Genomic DNA, 21881 nt, shown 5'->3' with positions numbered 1-21881 from the left:
CCTTTCATCTAATAAATGCAGTCGTTTCCATCTGCAGACACAGAAACAAGCAGCTGCAGAAGCTGTTGAAATGAATTAGAGATGTGGATATATTTCATTTAAAATAAGTGCGGTTAGATTGACTGCATTCTGCCTCATGTGTGTCTCACATAACACACGTAATTATCTAAAATATGTGGTTTGTTCCCTTATCTTTATTTAGAAGAGTATTATTTTAAATGGTAAATTAAAAACTAATGAACATACAGCATAGTTGCCAATATTCTGTACTGCTCAGGTTAGTCAAAGACTGCGATTGCCGTACAATTTATACTTATTGTTAAATAACGAGGCATTACACGTGTCTGGTTAAAAAAGGAAAAAGAGGAATTCAAAAGAAAATGTTAGAAATGGGATTTTAACAGAAACATTTGGATGTTATGGGGTTTTGTTTTACTTCAAAAATACAAATTAGATCATAAAATTAGATCAAACACCGCTGAAAAAAGGGTATCCCAAACATAGAAGTTCATTATGATGAATATTAATAACTTTATTTTGCCTTTAACAAACAAGTACCACGTATAAACGTATACATCTCAAAAAGAGGATGAATAATGAAAACTGAAGTCCAGCCCGACCAGTTCTGACAGACATATTACTCATCATCCAGTAATTGAATGTAGTTGATTTTGAAATGGGCTATTACACACAATATGTACATGTACTTTTGGAACTTACATATATTTACACGTAAATACTTTTGTCCGTTAAGTCTGATTTTAAATGCTGGACTTCTTACAGAGTATTCTCACAATCTGCTTTTCCCCTTTGATTCTGTATAAGATCGGAATACAGAATCAGAAATCCTTTTTTGGTCCCACAGCGGGGAAATGTGCGGTGTTGCAGACACATGAAACAATAGAAAAGTACTTTTCCAGCACTGATGAGAAGTCATTACGTGTGTGACCCGCAGTGTGTTCTTGTAAAACCATTACTGCTTCGATTCGCGCTCGTTGTGTTAAATCTTGTATTTCCTGTTTCTCCTCAGATGGTGTCCTGGACCTCTCCACCAAAAAGAACCTCAGTGCGGGCAACCTCAAAACTTTCCCCGGCTTCTCCCCTGAACCCAGGGTCAAAGGGTAAGATAACAGGATTAGCCGAGCGGCACGGCCGTTTTCCCTAAAACAACAGCGGAGAGGTTAGAGCAGTCAGCCTGTTGTGTTTCTGAGCCGCAGAGCACTGGTCAGTCTTAACACTAAACACTGTGTGGAGTTCAACCCGAGGGAAGAGACTATTATACTGCTATAATGATCCAGATTCAAATTTAATTCAGATACCAAACCGCAGTCAAGCTCCTCGTTTGACAAAGATTGATTTCACAAGTGAAGGAAAACCATCACAGGAAGATTTTCATCAGCGGTTATTATTTTACTCAAGTTGTCCTGCGTGCTGATTTAGAAACCATTCAGACAGTTCCCCACCTCGGGTTCCCAACAGCTCAATACTTTTAAGTAATATTTAACTGCCATTAATCTGCTCTTGGGACTTATTGCAACCAGAAAATGTGCAGAGTGTAAAATGAAATGAAATTCATTTGTATTTGTAGTTTCCAATACTTAAAAGGGAACCTATTCTGCACACTTTCCAGTTATATACTTGTTCGTAGTGCCTCTAGTGTGACATGTCTCCATGCTTTAATGTGCAGAAAGCTCTTTATTTTTCTGCTGCAGCACCCCTGTTCATCCTCTGTTCAGTCGGCTCTGATTGCATGGCTGGCCGTCTCTGTTGTGATTGGTCAGCTGCTTATAGATGTCCTGCCCCTCACGTACAATGTGTTGGAGCGCTAACCAATAAAAGTGCAAGTACTACTTAGTAAAGTCACTATGTTCGGGAAGTAAACAAAGAAGTCCAATGATCCTGATCGGTCATGTGACTGAACCGAGACGGGGGTTCAAGAAAAGCAAAAGTCTGCTTGCTCCATCGGCCCCAAGGATGCTTGGGATCAATGCATTTTATTCTCAAACTTCAAAACATTTAAGCTTCACTGAGCAACTTTTATAGGAATGAATGGGGCCCAGCCTCCAACGCTCTATCCAGTACTCTTTATACATCCATAGTCCACGCCCCCAAGCCCAAAGCAAGAGTTCAGAGTCAAACACATGACGAACACACTAGTTTCCTCCTTTCTCCTCCGTGTCAGTGGATCTATTGACAATCCTTACTCCAATCCTTTATTGATGAATGTGTACACTGCCTTGAAGACATCGGTAGCCATCATACTCGCATGCTCCATCCAGAGGGAATAAACAATCAGCGCTAATCGCGGCTGCCATTTAGAGGAATGCATTTGATCTGTAGGTCAAAGATGGATTAGTAGAGGTTCGATACACAGTCCAGCCCCCGATGCCGGATTGCTGCGTAGCTGCGGTTGTGGTGGAGGAGGATGTGGGGATAGAAATCTGGCCCCCCTGTGGGCTCTCTGATCCAACAGTAAACACAGCTTTCTAAAGTGAGATATGAGAAGTGTTGCATTGAAATTATAGTTTAGTCCCCAAATGGCCATCAAAAGAGTGGTTCTTTCCGGTAAAAACTAGTGTTGCCTAGATACAGCGCTACCAAACAAGGCCAGTGTTTATCGCTCTCGTTCTGAATTGAAATAATGACAAAGAAAGATATCAACAGAGAAAACGCATATACGGTTTTGAAGTATGGACCTGGCCTTTAACCGGGGGTTTAATATGATGTTTCAAGACGGTGACACTTCAGGTCTTTTGTTTTGGACTGACCTTCCGTATTTCAGGTACTTGAAAGTCCAATGAGGGGTTCTTAGCACACATTAGCAGTTTGTAAAAAGGTGGTTTAGCCGTGTTTAATGGGTTTTGATGGCTAAATAGTGTCAAAGAAGACGTTTTAATACAGCTGCAGTAAGGATGTTGAAAATGCTGATTGTTAAGGTCACTATCAATAATTCAGTTTCACCGGGAATTGGCAATATGCAAGGAAAATGAAGACTCCATTTAATGTGGTGGTATAATGTGAAGGAGGATCTCAGAATCATAAAAAAAGCATCAACAAAAAAGCTACTCGTTAATTCATATGCTTCTAAAAACCCTTTTCCACAGACAAAGGACCCAGCAGCAGGTAATCCGTGGCATTTGGAGGTATTTCCATGATAGGAAATCAAAAAAAAAAAGGAACTGCACCGTAGGCCCCTCAGGACAGGACTCAGTCTACTGCCTCGGGGTGCTAGGGCCCCCCTAAAGGCCCCGAGGCTCCGATCCTCACCAGGAGTCTCTAATGATGAGGTCATGTAATATTAACTAAAGGAGGAGGTGGAGTCTGTACAGAATTTCCACCCCCCACTGACATCAATTCATCTTTGGCAGAAAGAAAATCCCTTCAGCAAACACCGGGTTGGAGTGTTACTGTACCCTCATTTGAAATGATTCTCTGACCTTTGTTTGTAAAAAAAAAAGGAGCTTTCTTTTGTTTGTACATTCTGTCTTATTTATATCTTATTATTTAAAAGCCTTACTGATATATACGTACTGAACAAATATCAATCAGATCTGGTTTAAGATGTCCCATGATGGTCTGAACGCTGTGTCAGATTATTTACCCAACATATGAAGTCATTCCTTAAATCGACACATGGCTAAAAAAGAAAGTGTTTTTTAAATACTCTACAATCATTACATTTTTGCTGCAGGATAAAAATACCTTCCTTCAAAAAACAATGTAGCTCCTGCTGTTGAGGTAACACCTGAACACCCAGGTTCTGAAAAGCGGTCCTTCAATCAGTTTCGGTTGGGGTCCCCCTGTGTTGTTTCCCCCTTTATTTCGTGTTCACATTGATTCTCACTAACTGTCTGGCGCGTCCTCCCTGATGACTTGCTTACTGTAACAGAACGCTCTATTAGAGAGTATAGACTCCAAAGCCTCTCGTTAACCCTGTATTGTCTTCAACGAGCCCGGGACCGCCCACTGTGGTAATCTGTTTTAGAGCTCCTGCTGAGGACTCCCCACATGGCACAGTTGGTAGCTCTGCAGCTCACCAGACTACGTCTCTACTGGAGAGATACAGTATTTCCCTCAGTTCCCCCCCAAGCCAGCCGCTGACTTGACAAGCCCTTTCCCGCTATTATAAACCTAAGGGAGCCTTTTTTTAAAGAGCCTTTCCACTGTTGCTATAGTTACTCAGCAGTAGGAGCATTGGCTGCAGCAGTTTTAAGTGGAGGCACTTTTAATGTAAGCTTATGTTTCAACAGCAAATGTGAATCGCTCGCAGATGACTAGTGGCAGGAATGCACACTTTGTTTGTTTTTTCGAACAGCGGGCAATTCAAGAAGCTCAGTTTGAATGCAAATTATTATCCAAAACAACATGCAGATTGTGACCCTTTGAAGAGAAACAGCGTCTAATTAAAGCAGGAGTTGGTCAATTAAAGTCGGTATAACAAGAGTGAAACCATATTGCCAATAACATATTTTGAGAGGTATGCTAGTATACACCTTCGGCCATTTGAAGTGTGTTCATTGTTTTTACAGCACAAACTGCTCCTAATAGAAGAGGAGTTGAATGCAAAATCTGCATTTGACTGTGTGTGACAACTCAAAATTGATGCAATTCAAATCCTCAGTTTTCTATTTCGAAAAACCAGTATTTGTTGAGAAAAAACACAATCACTTATATCCTCGCTCTACCTCAATTTGAGTTAAATTACACTCGCTGGAAATGAATTGATGTTTAATAATGATGATAGCTCTATTATGTGGTAAAAAGTGAAACACTGGACTGGAATTTGATTCTGATTCAACACATTACAGATTTGAATCTTCATCAAAAAATGGAATATGCATCAAACCAAGTTCTCAGAAATGACTTCAGACCAAGGCAACCACCACTGTCCCTAAACTGTCCTGTGTTTTTCTCCATCCAGACGTTCCATTAAAGCGGAACATACCCTGCCAGAGGTGGATGAGGACGGTTTGCTGCAGAGGAGCTTGCAGGACGGACTGAGGGAGAATTACGCCAACTCCTTCAAGCCGCCATTGGCCCGCTCGCTGCGTATCAAGGAAGAGCTCCTCAGCCAGAAACATCGCCTCCTGAGCCAGCCTGCTGCTCTCTCATTGGCTAATCTAGAGTCTGCAGGCTTGCTTAATCATGCGCAGTCCCTCTCCTTGCTTGGCCAGAAGGGCTCTTCCTCTTTCTGGGGAAGCAAGGCCCACCTCGAAAGCCTGATGAAGCTAAAGCAGGCCAGTGGCGCTCTGAACGGGGCCCTCAGCGACCTCAAAGACCTGCCTACATTCCTGGAGAATCACCACAACCACCACGGAGCCTTCTCCTACAAAAGTTCCCACCATCACCACCACAATCAGGTCTCCAAGGCCCAACACCACCACAACGAGGGCAAGAGGGACCAGGGCCACTCGCCTCCTGTCGACCTAAAGATCCCACAAGTTCGGGGCATGGATCTCTCCTGGGACCCCCACGGCAATGACCTGTACGGATATGGTGCCATGGGGGTTGGGGGAGGTGGACATGGGGAGAACAGCCTGAGCCGGAAGCTGAGAGCCATCCTACCCAAGCAGAACCGCCGGGGAGGAAGTCTTGGAAGCCTACTGGATGGGGCTGCCGACTACTGGAGCTCCGACTTGGACCACTCCAGTTCTGGGCCGGCGTACTCCACCTCCGACGCAGAAGGGGACCCAAACTCCAAGCAGCCGAGGAAGAAGAGGGGCCGTTATCGCCAGTACAACACAGAAATCCTGGAGGAGGCGATAACCGTAGTGATGAATGGGAAGATGAGTGTGTCCAAGGCTCAGAACATGTACGGGATCCCGCACAGCACCCTGGAGTACAAGGTGAAGGAGCGCCTGGGAACCTTGAAGAACCCCCCAAAGAAGAAGCTGAAGCTGACGATGATGAAGATGGAAGCAGGAGGCCAGGATTTTCCTCTTGGAGAGTCGGAGAACATGCTCAACGCAACACCACGAGATGACATCCCGCCACTGGCTGCTGCTGAGCTCCAGGACAATGTAAAAGAAGAGATTGAAGACAATTTCAAACCAATCGACGAAAACGACTTACACATGTAAACCTCAGTCAAATGACAAAAGTAATTTGAAAACGGATGGGGCTTTATTTGTGCCAACTTACTTTGCAGTATCTGGGTGAGCACAAACGCAGGGATAATATGAGGAGGATTCTTAAAACAAACTGGAGATAAACAACTAATCGGATGGTTTTGAACAAGTGTTGTTTAAGCAATGCTGTATTAGCATTTGTTTAGCTTTTATATCCAGGGGCTTTACAAATGCAGCTAAAGACATAAGTTAAATGACAATTATTGAAATTTCCATAAGCATGCTGATAATCCCCAGCCCAAAAACCCTATCCCTTTGTTCTGAAGTTGATAGACTGAACCATTGCTGCTTAAAAATGCAGTTTGGGCTTTGGACCATTCCAATTGGGGAACATAATGAGGGGAAGGTTGAAAATTAACTCTTTAAAAAATGGACCAATTTGTCCCTTTATTGCACCCTTTCTCTTACGGATCTGAACATTGGTAAGTGAACAGTCTATTACCTTTGAAGCCAACTGTAAAGTTTAATCACACCATTGATATTCCTCACCAGGGTTGTGAATCAAAACCCATCCTCTTATTGCCAGGTAGCCATGACGCTTTAACTGCAAATCTTTTCTTTCCTCCATAAGATACTCTGCTAATCTCTGTGCGGACGAAAGCAACATTAACCCGTCCTTTTTGAATGAGAAAAGACACAAAAGTCATTCAGGGATGCATGTTTGTGAGTTTCGTGGACACTACTGACTTCTATAATCAACGTTTTTCCTCTATATCTTTTTATTTGTTTTGCTTTCTTTTGCACTACACTTTTGGTCTGGCGCTTACAGACCAGGTTACCTCGGCATTGTTGCCCTCGCATCATGCACTTATTTTGGTCTGTCTCCTAAGCCCAGTTGCAACCTCATAAAGGGTCAGTGGTGCACATCGCCTGCGTACGCTGATCCATAATCAGATCCCAGGGAGCTCGAAACCCCTCTTTTTTTTGCCAAGAGACAAGTTGAGGGGTAAACTGATTATGGATCAGCCTTTTTAAGGCGGATTGCTACCTCATGAACCTCCATCAGTGTCTCACTGCTGATCCTGGAACGCTGGAGCCGCCTTCAGGTTGCCCTCCAAACGGTGACCGAAGTGAGCTCATCCCTTGCATGGAGATCTTTATTGGATGAAGGCCTTTTAGGATCAGAATGTGAAACCCTGCTGCTATCAACTTGATTATCTAGCTCCTATACAAGGCTTTAGCCAGTCTAAGCTACTGAGTTTTAGCTAGTCTTAGCAAACAACAATACATTACTGATGTTTTTTTCCATCTCTAATCAAACTGCTTAGCCGATGAGTTGAAGGCATTTATTTCCCTCAAACCTCAGACAGTTTAACTGCAGTTAAATACAACAATGTGCATTTATTGGGGGGTGTTTAGGGATGATGGGTTGGCAATATGCAGTGGGGAGGGGTAGTTGATAGAAGAAGAAAAGGAAGATTTAATATATTATAAATTATTATGACTGATGTTAAAGCCAATCCATGATTCTGGATCATTTCTTTTCTCCTCATTTTAACTCAGGGTAACTGAGAGATAATGTGGGTTTCAAATATGGTCATTTCCTGTTGGACCTATAGTAGACAAAACAGGAGGACAAGACACGGCTCTCACTAATGCTGTGTCTTGTGGGAGGGGCCATGTGATTAAATATGGCAGAGCCATAGCAGATAGACCTGCAAATGAATCATAACAAAGAACAGAAAACGGATGTTGGGTTTTGGGAGCGAATTTCTGGCGCTAAACTTCTAAATCGCACTTTTAAAAAGTAAGCAAACTCAAGAGAGAAAGAAAGCTGTTTGAGGTTATGCACGTAGTGTAGCTCTTCTCTGGGGGATATAGGGCCGGGGGCGATCAGAGGGCAGAGAGATAGAAGAAAAAAGCTTTAGTGTGGGAAGACTTTCAGAAAGCTGCAGCTTGGACCCAAACTTCTCTTTTGTTTTCCTCTCGATTACCTCCATGATTAAAAAAAAAGAAAGATAAAAAAAAGATCGACAGCTTGAAGAAGTTGAGTTTTGTGTAGTGTCGTCTCGTCGTTTTCCCTCCTCGCCGCTGAAGCTCCAGGGATAGAAAAACTATCGTCACATTTCCAGGTGGGGATTATCCCTCACAGGTGGAAAGAAAAATGCTCTTTTGGTATTTTCCATCGGGAAAAGATTGAAGGAGATGACAAAAACTTTTGGGTCGTCATGTTTTTGTGCTCTGTGGTAAATGTTGCTCTTCGCTCCTAAACACTGCCTGGTGCTCACCCAGTCTGAGATTCTTAACATGAGAAATGTACCTCTGTTCAGATGAAATGATGATGATTCACTCCTTTTCAAATGTGTTGTATATTTTATTTATTTGATTTGCTTTTCTTCTTTGATTATCCTCTTAAAAAATGGCATGCACCACTCATTTTGGGCTGATTTTGGGTTAGGGTCAAATTTAATGAGAGGATTTCGACAAAATGTAAAATGTAATGTACAAAATGAATCACAATCTAATTAGAATTAGAAAAATGTACTACCTGTTTCATACAATCTTAATTTACCATGTGTGGTTATTGGTTATTCACCTGAAGTTTAATTTGAGGCTTTGTAGTTCCCTTGGCTTGATTGGCAGATATTTATGGCCAATGGGAAAAGCTTTACAAAAGACCCCTGAGTTATGCATGAAATGCGTCCAACACTTTGATAATGCTGAGCATTTGAAGTGTCTAAAAGTTTGTGCGCGTTGAGTTAGACCCAGCGAAGGACAATGCACTGATCTCATAGTTAAAACAGGATCGAAGCCCCAGTGTCCAAAGTAAAGCACTTGTTTTGAACACACCTCTGAAAAAAGGCAGGGTAGCTGCTCACTTAGCCAGCTGTGAATACAGTCTGACAACGTACAGTATGTCCCCGCCCTCTAAAATCCATAAAACCCAGAACAAATGCCTCATGTAATGCATGCAAAGCATGGATGTGTGCTAGTAAAACATTGTGTGTAGAAATAGTGTAATTGGCACTTAATGCACAGGTTTGCATGAATAAACTCCAACAGCACTTAGACCGAATTCCCCTGAGAGGGGCGATTGCTCAAAAGCCAAACTATCTCTGTATAATTTACATAACTCTTTAAAAAGAAGTCTCTCTCTACCTTGAAGACATTTGACCCTAAATGTATATTCGGCTCTTGCTATAAATTTGCTCATACTGTTTTGAAAATTCAGGTAATCTAAAGTCCAATGTCAGCCTGCTCTAATCTACTGAGGTGCATGCCAATTAAGGTGTATTTATTTAAAATCATTTTGTTTCTTGGTTTTGTTTTTGAATATTGTTTATACTCATGTGGTTAACGGCTCCCCCTGTCCGAAAAAGTCCTCCTTCTTGCAACTGAGTCTCACTGCTGTTTTCAAAGAAACCTCATACTATATTATATACTTAAGAGAACAGTATATATATATCTATATCTTTATATATTCATATATTAACACATACACACAAAATGAATGTAGTGAACAGAAATGAATATCTCAAACAGAACCGTCTTCTGCAAAAAAGATGGCACCGTCAGTTTTATTTTCGACTGTTGTTTTTATTCCTTTGCTCTTAGTTCCATTTCACGCTGCCTGCATCGAAAACGCAGTCGTTTTCAGCGGCGGGCGTGCGACAGTAGCCTTCAGTACTGTAAATGTCTCAGGATCGAGCCAGTGGGATGGGCAACAATATTCGTCAGTCGGAAAATGGCGCAGACTTAACTACCTGTACTTCATGTAATTTGTCGACTTGGTCAGCAGAGTCCAAGTGCTATACCTCAATCTCAAAAATAATGACTCCTTTCTGTGCCTCGTACTTTTATGTATACCTTACCTGGGAGCCTGGCGAAGGGATAGCCGATACTCTGGGAAATATTGAATCCTCAGCTGTTTCTTTTCTTATCTGTTCATTTTTCTTTTCTTTGTCTCGCCTCCCTCTCGCGAAAGGGAGGAGGGAGACGCTTCAAGTGTCTGACTGACCAATATTTGCCACCCTACCTCTTTTCAGGTAATTTTTCGCAACAACAAAACCTTATAGAAAGTTTATAATGAGTACCAGAGAGGGTAAAAAAAAAACCTACAGGGACTAAACAGCTATTCACATTTGAATCACTGGATGGGGTCGGTATGGGAAGGCTGCAAACCTCTCGTTTCTTCCTCTAAAAGTCAAAACATTTTGGGATCCAGTCGTCTGGTTTCACCCTGGAGGCCACGAGTCAGATCTGTCCCACCCTGGTCTGAGAAAGCACATGGTGTTTTTGTTCACTGAGGCTCTTTTTCTTTTATGGTTTATTGTATGTTTGTTTTTTTTGTTGGTGTAACATACCTCCAGGTTGAAACCTGACATGGGGATTTCTTTTTTATTTCTATTTTAATTCTCACACCCGGAGAAATCAGAGACCCAGAGGGGAGATTGGGGGACAGGTGGACAAGTTAACCTTCTTTTATCTGCTGTCTTGTAAAAGAAAAATATATCCAAAATCTTTTACATTGCATTCCAAAAGAAACACCACACAAGAAAATGTAACTGTATATGTTGAAAGCTCTATACTTATGAATGCATAGGTATTTGTTTGACTCTTTTTGCATCTTCAGGTAAACCAATCAATTCCTCTTTTGCTTAAAGGTTGGTTTTTTTATTTGTGTTTTTATTTTTCTTCCGAGTGAAAGACTGTCAAAAGTGATAGAAGAAGAAAAAATGTCAAACAGCAACTACTGTAACCTCACTTAGTAGACGCCACATGACGTGCCGTTTTGTTTCAGGATGGTGTGTGATGTGGCGCTACCGGGAAAAAAGACCTATAATGTATATGATTGCCATGTTCCTCTCTGCAGAGGCCCTTCTGTTTCTGTTTCTGTCACGCTGCATATCTGGTTGTCATTTAAACCTCAGGTCCGACCACCTCAAAGCAGCTGATTGTACATTAAACACACACACACACACACACACACACACACACAAAGAAGAAGAAGAATCAGGATTTTTAGTACGGCTCGTTTCCAGATTTTTTGATGTAAGTGACGGAAGCAGATTTTGAATAACTGTTGTTTCTTGTCGTTGTTCGTACTGTTGTTATTCTGATGGACTCTTTTCATTTTCTTAGATAAAAACAAAAAGACAATTCTTTAAAAGCTAGAAGCCAGGTTTCTTTAATACAACGCTGTACTCTCTCTAGCACATACAGCCATGGAAGATCAGAACGCACACAGAGACATGACGCACCTACAGCAACACACACTCTCCCTCCTCATCAGGTAGCCGCACTTTGTGTGGGCGGGTTATATGTATAATTATGACGCTGGGCGTCTGCCGCTTCTCTTTTAGAAGCAGGTGGGTGTGTTTTGTCCACAATCTGCAGAACATCAGCCCCGTTGGCTGATTTTGATCTGGCACACTGGGACACTGTCGGCACTGCCTCTGTGAAAAACTCTTTGCTTTTCTTCATCTCTTTTTATCAACCTACCTACCATCCCTTCCTTCAGTTGTTATATGTGAGCAGTCTCTGATGATGTGAGCATTGCTGCAGTTATCCCTTTTTGCCTCTTCTATCTGGTATTGCTGTGAGTGACACGTGCCAGGAGTAGATTTGTAAGGCTGCTAAAATCCTAACATTGGACTTAAATTTTACAGTAACTAACATTTGAAAACCATGCTGAATACTGAATTTGAAAAAGTTAAAAATCTACAATTATATGAAACTAACATTTGCAGCATTAAAAGTTTAATTCTAAAACCTTAAGAACCAAAAAGACTCCAGCATCAATGCAGCAATGCAGGAAAAATCATCAGTATCTAATTCTTTTTGGTTGAATCTTCAGGAAAAGTTTTGGGACTACGCTTTAATCCTCGTCTGAGAAACTGCCTTGTGTTCTTCTAGATTGATTTTTCCTTTAACTGCATATTAAAAAAACCCAGATCCATCTAACGTTGAGAGGGGTTTTCTGAGATAATAATCAGCACGTCTCCTGACGGGGACGATTGCCTTGTGTTCCATATAGTAAGCCACGCTGTTGTCGTCCTCGCCCCACATTTGTCAAGCAGCACTAACAGATCTGCTAAAACTTGCATCTCCTTTGTCGTGGAGTGTGATGCCAAGTGCTGTAAATGTCAAAGCATTTGTGACGATGTGACAGACAGTCGCTCAGTAGCAGACAGGCCCTGAAAGCGGAGCTGAGTATGAATCTTAAAGGCCAGACACGCCTCTTGAATGATGCTCATCTGCGGCAATCAACACAACAGACAACTTCACCCCGTCCGTTATAATGTACTAAGAACAAATGTGGAGAAAGGCAAATTCTGGAGCCAGAGAGTAGAGTTTTTCACGTTCAAAGGTGATGGTCGGAGCCTTTATGTAATGTTGGAGCGCGGTAACTACACCCTGAACTGTGTTTTTCCTTAAAACCCAGTCATTTCCACAAAAAAATAATTCAATGCATTTACATTTTGATTATAGTGCTATGGGGCTGAACGCTTGTTATTGCACTCTTCAATTGCCCACCACAGCCTGGTTCCCCACTTTACCATTATCCAGAGCTGTTGATTTGTAAATACTCAGCCGCGCTCATTAATCTTCTACATGGACCACACTTGACTCGCACACAATCTGTAGGTGCCGCCAGGAATAAGTGATTATATATTTGTTGTTGTTCAATCAGTGGAAATCAAGAGTGCCTTTTGAAGACTCTAATCACATTCTTAAATCTAATCGTTAAGAGTTGGTTTCTTAATCACGTATAATCTAACCAGCCGAGTGAAATCACGGTGCGGTCGCTTCGAGAACAACAATCCCCTGTCAATGCAAAAATGTCAAGTGAAATTCAGGTCAAATTTACCCGCTTAAATTCCCCGCTCCCTCCCCCCCCTGTGATTATGTTACACTGTGAAAGGCTCGCAGCAGACATTTTCTCACACTGGCTGTTCTCGCCTCCGACGAGTTTCTGGCGTACGTCTCACCCCTCCGCCTCGGCAGAAATCCTTACAGATGGCAGTCAGTCACACTTGGCAGTCTGAGGAGGTGGCTGCAAGTCCAAGGATAAAATCTTAAGTGAAGTACAGCAGAATAAAGGCCGCTGAAGGTCGCCGTCCCCACCCCCACGCTTCGGTTAAACAACAACCTTTTAATGGAACGACGCTAAATTTCACGTAGAACACGAACATCACTCCGGTGCGTTGCGTCTTTGATTAAAACGTGCCACGGTTGTTCTGAAACTCCACTTCCAGAGAGATGGGACAAATTACAAAACCTGATGTGCAGGCTCAACAGAAACATTGAGAAGATAAATTACACGACTGCTTAAAAGAAGTGTCGTCAAAATGCTCTGCGATGGAGTGCATTTCATGTGGTGCCCTTGTGTGTTGCCATGACAATCTTGCCGCATTGTTCTCATGTGGAGGTGTGTCTGGCCCTTTAGAGCCACCTACATGGACCATCTGGTGTCTGGTGCTCTGAACTCAAATCCTGCTCTGCAAACACTGATGCATCTCCAGCATTCACAATCAAACATGGAGGTCTTGGGTTGAGTGCGAAAGACTTGAGTAGAACTGATGCTTTGTTGTTGCAGATTAAATGTGCGAGTATGTGTAGATGCTGCTTCTCCCTCTTCAGGCTCTTATCCATCTTTGTTTCAAAGGAAATGCTCTTGACAGAAGACATGTTCCTTCAATATACTAGTCCAACACGGACAAAATAATCCACTCCTGAGCTCCTTCCCTTTGTTATACTTCCACCAAGTCTTTTGTCTTTGTCTTCTCCCATTTGTGAGAGTGTCTTAAGAACTTGCATTTGTCCTTCTCCCTGCTTGTGTCTAAGTCACTCTCTGTTGTTTCTGCTACCTCAGTCAGTCACGTGGACTTGCCTGTAGAGATCAGTAGTTGATTTGAAATACGAAAGTTTCCCAGTGAAGTACCATTACAAGCATTTCACAGGCGTTCTTGAGGGAAGTTGAATGCCGTGTTAGCTGGATGATTTGACTGGCGTTTCTCTGATTATTTGCCAACCATAGTAATCTCAATCTTGTTATTCCTCTCAGAAAGGTGTCAGATCGTGATTGTGTTGCCACTCAAAAGCGTAAACATTCTGGAGATACAGCAGGATTCTTCTGCACAGCCATAAGCCCCCGGGTAGGGCCGGACATCTCGTTCCATCTTCCGTGTTGATTTTATTGTCACTTTCTTTGAAGAAAAGTCATAAACCCCTTTCTTTCTCTTCCCTTCACCTTCGCCCTTTAACTATTTGTCATCCTCTCAACATCCTTGGGCAGTGGAGCGTGAGCACCTTGGGGCTGACAGGCCCTCGTTTATCCCTGGAGAGCTGGGTTGTTCCTGGGCAGCCCCCGTCCTTCACCTCACGTCAGGCCTTTCATACACCTCGCTGATAATAATAATAATCATCTTTTCCCTCATTTTGTTTTATCTTTGCTCTTTTATCTTTTCACAGAGGCTTTGCCACACTCTCCTCTGATGAGGAGTTTGCAAATTTAGTCTTTCTAAAACAGGGCTTATGGTTCTTTCAGCAACAAGGGGGTCATTGTCCTCTGCAATATTGAGAACTGTTTCTTGGGGGAAAAAAACAACACGTATTACATGCATACAGTACGTTAGGTAGTCGGTTAATATTTCAGCTTTGGTGACATTTTCATGAACTCTCCCTAGTAGAGAGACTCAATATTTTAAAGGTTTGGCCGTTAATGTTGTATGATGTCTCTGATCTCCTGTTTCAGGGTGACGGGCTGGGGCTCGACTTTTAGTTTCTGTGTTTGAAAATGAAAAAAACAAGAAGAAAAAAAGGGTTCATGAGCGGGGTTGTGTTTGCTGAAATTGCCAGTGCATTGCTGTGATCCTCTTGTAGCTTCTTTTTGCAGTCTTTCCATTTATAACGTCTTCTACATCTGAACTTTGGTGTCTTTGACGACCATGTACCTTCTCTGTTAACTATCAGTTGTGAAATCTACACTACATGCAGATAACCGCACCAGCCGGTGTATTTATAGACGAGCTGAGGAGCAACACTGGCTTATGAGCACGATCGATAGTCAGGTCAGACAGACTGGCTCTCGATGAGCGGATATCAGAGTTCAGTTCTTATCCAGGAAGTTTGGCAGTACAGAAGATTAAATGTCATGCGGATGATTCCACACTGCCAAAACAGAAACTTATGGAACATCCTGAACTCACCTGGCAGAGGTTGATTAATGAACGCCAGGTCATCACTTCAAAAGGGGCTTTGAAAGCCTTTTTGTTATTGTTGACTGATTCTGTACATAATGTTCAGCCAAATACCTTTTTCAGTGCTTTATAAAACAGCAAGGATTGTAAATAAGATAAGTGTTAGCGGGGGGGTGGGGGTGGGGGTGGGGGGCTCATGTGGAGCTAACCGAATGGTCCACCCTGTTAGTCCTCTGGTGATCTAACTTACAAGACTTGGACTGTTGCCTTCCCGAATGTCAAATATTGGAAAGCTGCTTGTAAAAAACAAGAAGATGAGCACTTTGACGGAATCTGCGTTCGGGAAAGTAGCCCTGAGTGTTTGTTCATTCTTTCAGTCTTTGATAATATTTTCCATCTTGGTGTTTCTTGGTGTGCAAAAATGTAAAGAAGAAAAAAAAACTTACAACGCAGAATACCTCAGAAAGTAAATCCATGTAACCTTGACAACCTCCACATAATGTCATCCTCACTTATCTCCTGGGCACTTTGATCTTCTGTCCTTGGTCTTTGTTTCCTCTCTTTGTTCGTTCGCCATGCAGTGCGTAGTGCCCAGTGGAGGTTCCATAGCTTTTTGATACTGTTTTGGTTTCACACCCTCATTTGTGTTCTGTCTTTCATTTCTTGCTCTCAAACGTTTCCGTCTTTCAATGAGCTTTCCTCATTGAAAGACGGAAAGGAGGTTGTTTTCAAGACAATTTGATGCATTGCAATTTCCATACGTCTCGGAAAGATCCACTGAATTCTTCTAGAAGATGGGGTTGCATCAAAACAAAAGATCCTTCCGTCTTTTCATTTTAAAAGTGGGTTTGCAGAAAGATTGAAGGCCTACACGCTAAACACTTGAAACCACTCAGTCCCTACGCTGTACCTTTTCCATACCTTTTATCTACTTATCTTTATCATTGTTAAAAACTGAATGTAAAAAAAGGCAAACACAACTAACCTCTAACTTAACTATACATATTTAAGAATAACAAATACTCTATATGTGCACATAGATATACCTATACAAGCCCAACACAGACACAACCGCAAATGCATATGTATATATAAATCTCTAATGTCATATACTTTTATCTTGAAAAAGGAAGAGGATGAGCCTTTTCCATTAATGATTCAGGGAAACAATACAGTTCAATAAAGTCAGTGCAGTATGTTAGGTAAAATCACTCCCACTCTGTTGCTTCTAGTGTTCGTTTTCTTACTCGGTTCTTGCTTGTTGTTTCCCCATGATGTAGCATACGGCATAGGGGCAGGGCGACTTTTTGTTAACAGAAGTAGTGGAACTAGGATCTAGTGTAGATGTAGTCTGTTCAAGCCTGATTCTGTGAAAAGGGTGGTGGGGGTGGGCGGGAGGGTTTTTTTCTAAAGCGGACACTGTAAAGACAGTATATTTATGAAGATGACTTGGACGCAAGAGTCACATTGAGGGAGTTGAAGGGTTTGAACTGTCTTCAGGATGGTTGTATATAGAACTGCTTTACCCATCAACCCTCGCCTGTCTTTTTCACAGGTGAGGTGGAACTGTATATTGAAGGCACTGAGGTGGAACGCTTTGTGTTTTTATGTCTAGAAAAATAAAGACTGTTTTAAATGAAGGAAGGGTGACACTGTTCAGGTTCCATGCAGAACCCAACAGTCTCCCCTCGAGCTTTGCTGGGAGCGACGGGCGGTTTTTGTTAACGTTGACCCTCTCGATATTTTTGCATGCTGGTGTACATACCCCTATATCAGTCCTTTTGTCGGAAGAGGCTGGTTAATCCAAAAGCGCTTTTTGGATGTTGTCTGCAGGACAGGTTCTAATGTTTTGAATATGAAATATTGCCCCTAAGAAAAAAATCCCTTTCCTGAAAAGAAGGAGCACCTAAGGTGTTTGTGTGTCACTGCAACAGCTTTCGTAGTGGTTTTTGGCTAAAGCTCTTTTTCAATCATTGTTTTCCCTGTGTAAAGTAACTAAAAAAGTGTGTATGAGTGTGAATCTGTGTGGCCGTGTACCATTTTCCTCGGTTTTCTTAACCATATTGTAGCCTCAGGGCTAAGACTAATCTACCTGTGCTCTTACGGTATCTCGATGGAACAGTTAAAATAATAGCATTTTATGAACATAATCTGGCTGTCAGTAGAAAAAAGACATTACCCACACACCCTCAGGGACCCTCAGCAACACTGCTCTCACTCTTATTCAGGTACTTAATCTACACCGAGTTTCAGCAGTGATCAATCTTATCTATGGCTTATTATCTTAAGTTGATTCCTAAGAAGACAAAGATTACCACCAGAATCTTAAAACGTTTAGAAGCCGTTCTTCTCAACCTCAAGAGTTTTGCTGTTTCATTTTCTAGTTATGCGATTATTCAATTATATTTTTCAGCTTTCCATGTCACTACTTTGAACACTGGATATTTTTGTTCTCTGATGAATGTCAATCTTCTCAGTTCAGGACTGTCTTTGTTAGCAGTCTGTTCTCTCGCTGACTTGTGTCCGGTGGCTTTTACTCTGTGCTGAGCATCGATGTACACATTATATTGTTTGGCTACAAAGCACCAACGCAACAATGACTTACACCAAGCAGACCTCTTACAAAAAATACTTAAATGCACAATACAGTGGGGGGCTTTTAAACAGTGTTTTAAAGCCCCCACAATCCTTCACACACTATGTCTGTTTATTTTCAGGTATCCATCTAGTGGTTCTCTTCGGCGCTAATGGAGTTAGACACAAAACATAGGAATTTGACAGATCTGCCTTCAGTTCTTTTTACGCTTCAGGGAAAACTTTGTAAGCCTCTTTTACCGCTAGTGAACGCATAAATGTTGGAGCTCAGCTGGATGTTGTATGATCAAAGCTGTAGAGCTATGAAGGAACACTGTGTCAAACCGGGGCAGAAGGATCTGCAGTTTTCAGTGAAATCGTTCTTATTTGTTCATTGCCGTTTTGAGACAGCGACTCTTCTCTGCTGTGATTGGTCTCTATATGCTATATGTTGCTTAGCGTCTGTGTTGCTGCACACAGCTTGGTCAATGCCATGGATTTCAGAAGTCTCCAGTAGACCTAAGAGTCTGTGTTTTACGCAGAACTAGTCTTGCAAAGTTATTTATTGGCCTGGTCGGGAACACAGGAGTATATTTGCCTCAGTTTTGTACCTCTTACAACAATCAAATTAGTGACGTTTGGTGAGAACTGTGTGAAATCTATTAAAAGATAAGTTGTATTCCATGTTGTAAGAACTCTTAAGATTACTTTTTACATTCCTGGTGTGGGTTTCGGTAGTTACCTGATTTTGTTGTGCTAGACAGCTCTGATTGGTTTGGAAACAGCTTGCAATATTTGGGTAGGCACAGGAACCTCCTCCTTTCTTCTGTCTCGATATTTGTCCTGCTGAGGTTTCCAACGTTTCAAATCTCTCCTCGGTTCTTAACGGGTGGCTGGACGCCCCACTGCGGGGCCTGCTGGGCTGTTTCCACTTTCCTGCTGAGATTTTGTTTTTGGGTTTGACGATATACCTCATTCCTTCAGTCCGGCGGGCCCTAGGGGGCGCTGTGCCAATGCTCAGGACGCCCAAGCCCCCTCTCACGATTTGGTCCCACCTGGACTGTACCTCTAACGAACTAATATAAACATGCATACACACAGGTTCTCCAAATACCCAAATGGACCTAATTTTTTCAATATCTACTGTTTACAGTTTGACAAAAACATGTATAATTTAAAAGATATTTTTCTCATGTAGTTTTTATTTATGTACAATATTTGTTTTGTTTATGTTCTTATTTTGTACCTTGTGAATTGGACTTTTATTCTTCTAGGCTTATATTATCGATGTCCGTGTAAATGAGCACTTAACAAGGATCACAATAATTGGTTTTAGTTTGACTGCACTACTTTATTTTTCTCTTTCCCTGTTTTCAACGCTAAATCTGATATTCTGATTGGGCTGATGAATAATTAATTGTCTCATAATGTCTGTGATTTTTATTTTGACAAAAAGAAGAAAATATTGATTTGATTTCCTACTCTTTTTTAAATTCATTTTGCATTGAACGTCAGGCGACGCTGATTAGATCTGTCTTTGTGCATGTGTAAAATATTTTACTGGTTATGTTATAATACATTTGGTAAAAAAGAAAATTGCCATTTGTGCCACACATTTCAGCTGTAATGTTGTGTAAGGTAGTATTCACTGGATGCTAGAACCTTCTTTTCAAAACCACTATTCTTCTAATAAATTTTGTTGTGAAAATAAATGTGTTGATTTCTTTCCATATATACTGTAGGAGCTCATGCTGCTCATACATTAAAAAAGAGTCATTTCTCTACTCAGTAACGCCATCAGAATGAGCCAGAAACCACCAAAATGGGGCTTTTAAGGGCCAATTCTTTCACAAGAACCCCCCCAGTGATTTCATAAACCCCCGAAAAGATCAGAATAAAACCCAACACTATTACAGTGACAACCCATTCTCTGTATTTGTGCTATCTGATCATTATGAACGCAAAGCTGCATAGCTGACCCATCTGTTTTGACAGTGAAGCATGTTCAGCGTTTGGTCACATGACAGTCTGGTAATCACACCAGAGCCAGAGACCAGTGGAAATGCATGCTAACGAGCAGGTATACGCTGAACTGGAGGACAAAACGTGACCTCTGATGTGTGGAGATACTTTGGCTTTCGGGTCAGCTACAATGAGAACAAAGTAGTTCTTGGTAAACTATGCAAAACCCAAGTAACTATGTCAGGCGGCAACCCAACACATGTGTTAGCACCAGGGACGTGCACAGGTACAGGCTAATGGTGCCCGGGCAATGGCCCGTTTGCCCTTTTTGGCTGACCTGGGTAAGAAATAATAATCAATATTATGTGTAACTACAACACTGTCTAATTCTGAAAACCGCTTTACTTTGAAACTGTTTATTTTGTAGCCGGATGTTGTCTTTAGCCTCAGATCACAAAAACATCATCACAAAACCAGTTCTAAAAAGTTGACACAAGCTAAAACACGTTAAAGTTCTCTGTCCTGAGACATGGACCCGTTCAGAGTAATGAATAATGAATGCCCTAACAACAAAGCTGTACTTTAATATTGCAGGTTGCATATTTTACCCACTGTTAGGTTATTAATGTATAACCTATAATGTATAATATGTATAATCCTTCATATTTAATTATGTTTATTTGCAGTGAACTTTTGACCTGAGGCACCAAACTTTACCCCACCGCCCGTACTATCAAACATGTCCTACACAATCAGTGATCAAGAGTGGAAACGAAACTCTGACAGATAATTCCCTAAAGCTTGTGTTAACCACAGATCTTACTTCAGACTTCGAACCAAAAACCAACACTCAGATGAGGGAATGGAAAGTGGAGAAACGCTGACTCACTTCTGGCTTTTACGACTCATCCCTGAACCACTCTAAAGACCAGTATTAAGTATGTAACTTGGACACAATTGAACATACAGCATTAGCAAAACATGGTAAAGACGAACACCACGTTTCTGAGTCTCTCCAAACTAATGCTTCCCATATTCTAATTTTCTCTCCTATATAGAATACAGCAGCACTGACAAGTTGAAAGGAACAGAAACCTTACGGAGAAATGATCTGACTTTTACAGCCCCAATACACTACTTACAACCGCCTGGAGGACCCTGGGGACAGGCTCCTCCCCTTACCTTTCGCAACACAATCAACAAACACATCGTCCCTCCACATATCTCTGGTGAAGTCATAATCAGTTTAATTGGGCCCATAGCCCTGGTGTTTAAGGTGTAATCAAACAACGATACATTTTAAGGACCCATTTCCACATAGCACCTTTTTCTCCTATTGATTTCAATGAGAACAGAGCAAAAGTTGTCGCAAGTGACCGAAAAAAGAACAGCCTTTTTTAGTTTGTGTTGAAAAAATGTCCACTTTTCAGAAAAGCGCTGGCATTGTTATCATAGAAATTGCATGAAAGGCTTGTTTTTATCCGTGTCTGTCAGACGGACACTATCATAACAAAGAGCAAGATAAAATAACCTCGTACTTTATTCATCCAGAGTGAAATTATGACTGCACACATATAGGTGCAAATCCAATGGTATAATGATGTTTACACTAAGGATCAGAATTTTCTATCAAATAATCCATAGGGCTTTCAGACTGAAGCTCATTCATACAAAATGCGAGAAAGCATCTTCTATGGTGAAAAAAACATGGAAAGTAGCACAAAGAGATAATAAAATCCAAGGAGAGGATGCTAGATTGTGGTACATCAGTGGCTTTCAATGCCAAGATATTGTTGGGAGCAAACTGCCAGCCTTTCTCCAAGGGAAACGTGCCATGTGGACACACAATGGTGATAATAATAATAGTAGTAAGAATAAATCACATTTATATAGCGCGTTTTACGGTACCCAAAGGCGCTTTACATATTGCCCTATGAAAACTATGCAAACAGATCATTCATTAATTTATACTAGGGTTCAAAACAAGACGGAGGTTAAAACACGAAGAAGAAGGAGGGAGGTAGGTGGGGAAGGCTAGTGCAAAAAGGTGTGTTTTTAGTGCAGATTTGAAAGA

General features: G+C 41.6%; 1 protein-coding gene across 1 annotated transcript in view; it reads left to right on the top strand.

The window, feature by feature from the left end:
* The window catches only part of lcor (ligand dependent nuclear receptor corepressor), an 81589-nt gene extending 62032 nt beyond the window's left edge, over positions 1 to 19557 (top strand). Inside the window, exons 6-7 of the mRNA XM_063883626.1 lie at positions 1031 to 1121; positions 4922 to 19557. Coding sequence (XP_063739696.1) covers positions 1031 to 1121; positions 4922 to 6080 — 1250 coding nt within the window. The 3' untranslated portion in view covers positions 6081 to 19557. The remainder of the gene's footprint in view (positions 1 to 1030; positions 1122 to 4921) is intronic.
* The last annotated feature ends 2324 nt before the right edge of the window (positions 19558 to 21881 follow it).

Source organism: Eleginops maclovinus, chromosome 5 (genome assembly GCF_036324505.1).
Source record: "Eleginops maclovinus isolate JMC-PN-2008 ecotype Puerto Natales chromosome 5, JC_Emac_rtc_rv5, whole genome shotgun sequence".
NCBI lineage: Eukaryota > Metazoa > Chordata > Actinopteri > Perciformes > Eleginopidae > Eleginops > Eleginops maclovinus.
The sequence above is the reverse complement of the archived record's forward strand: the minus strand, read 5'-3'. Positions and strand labels throughout refer to the sequence as shown.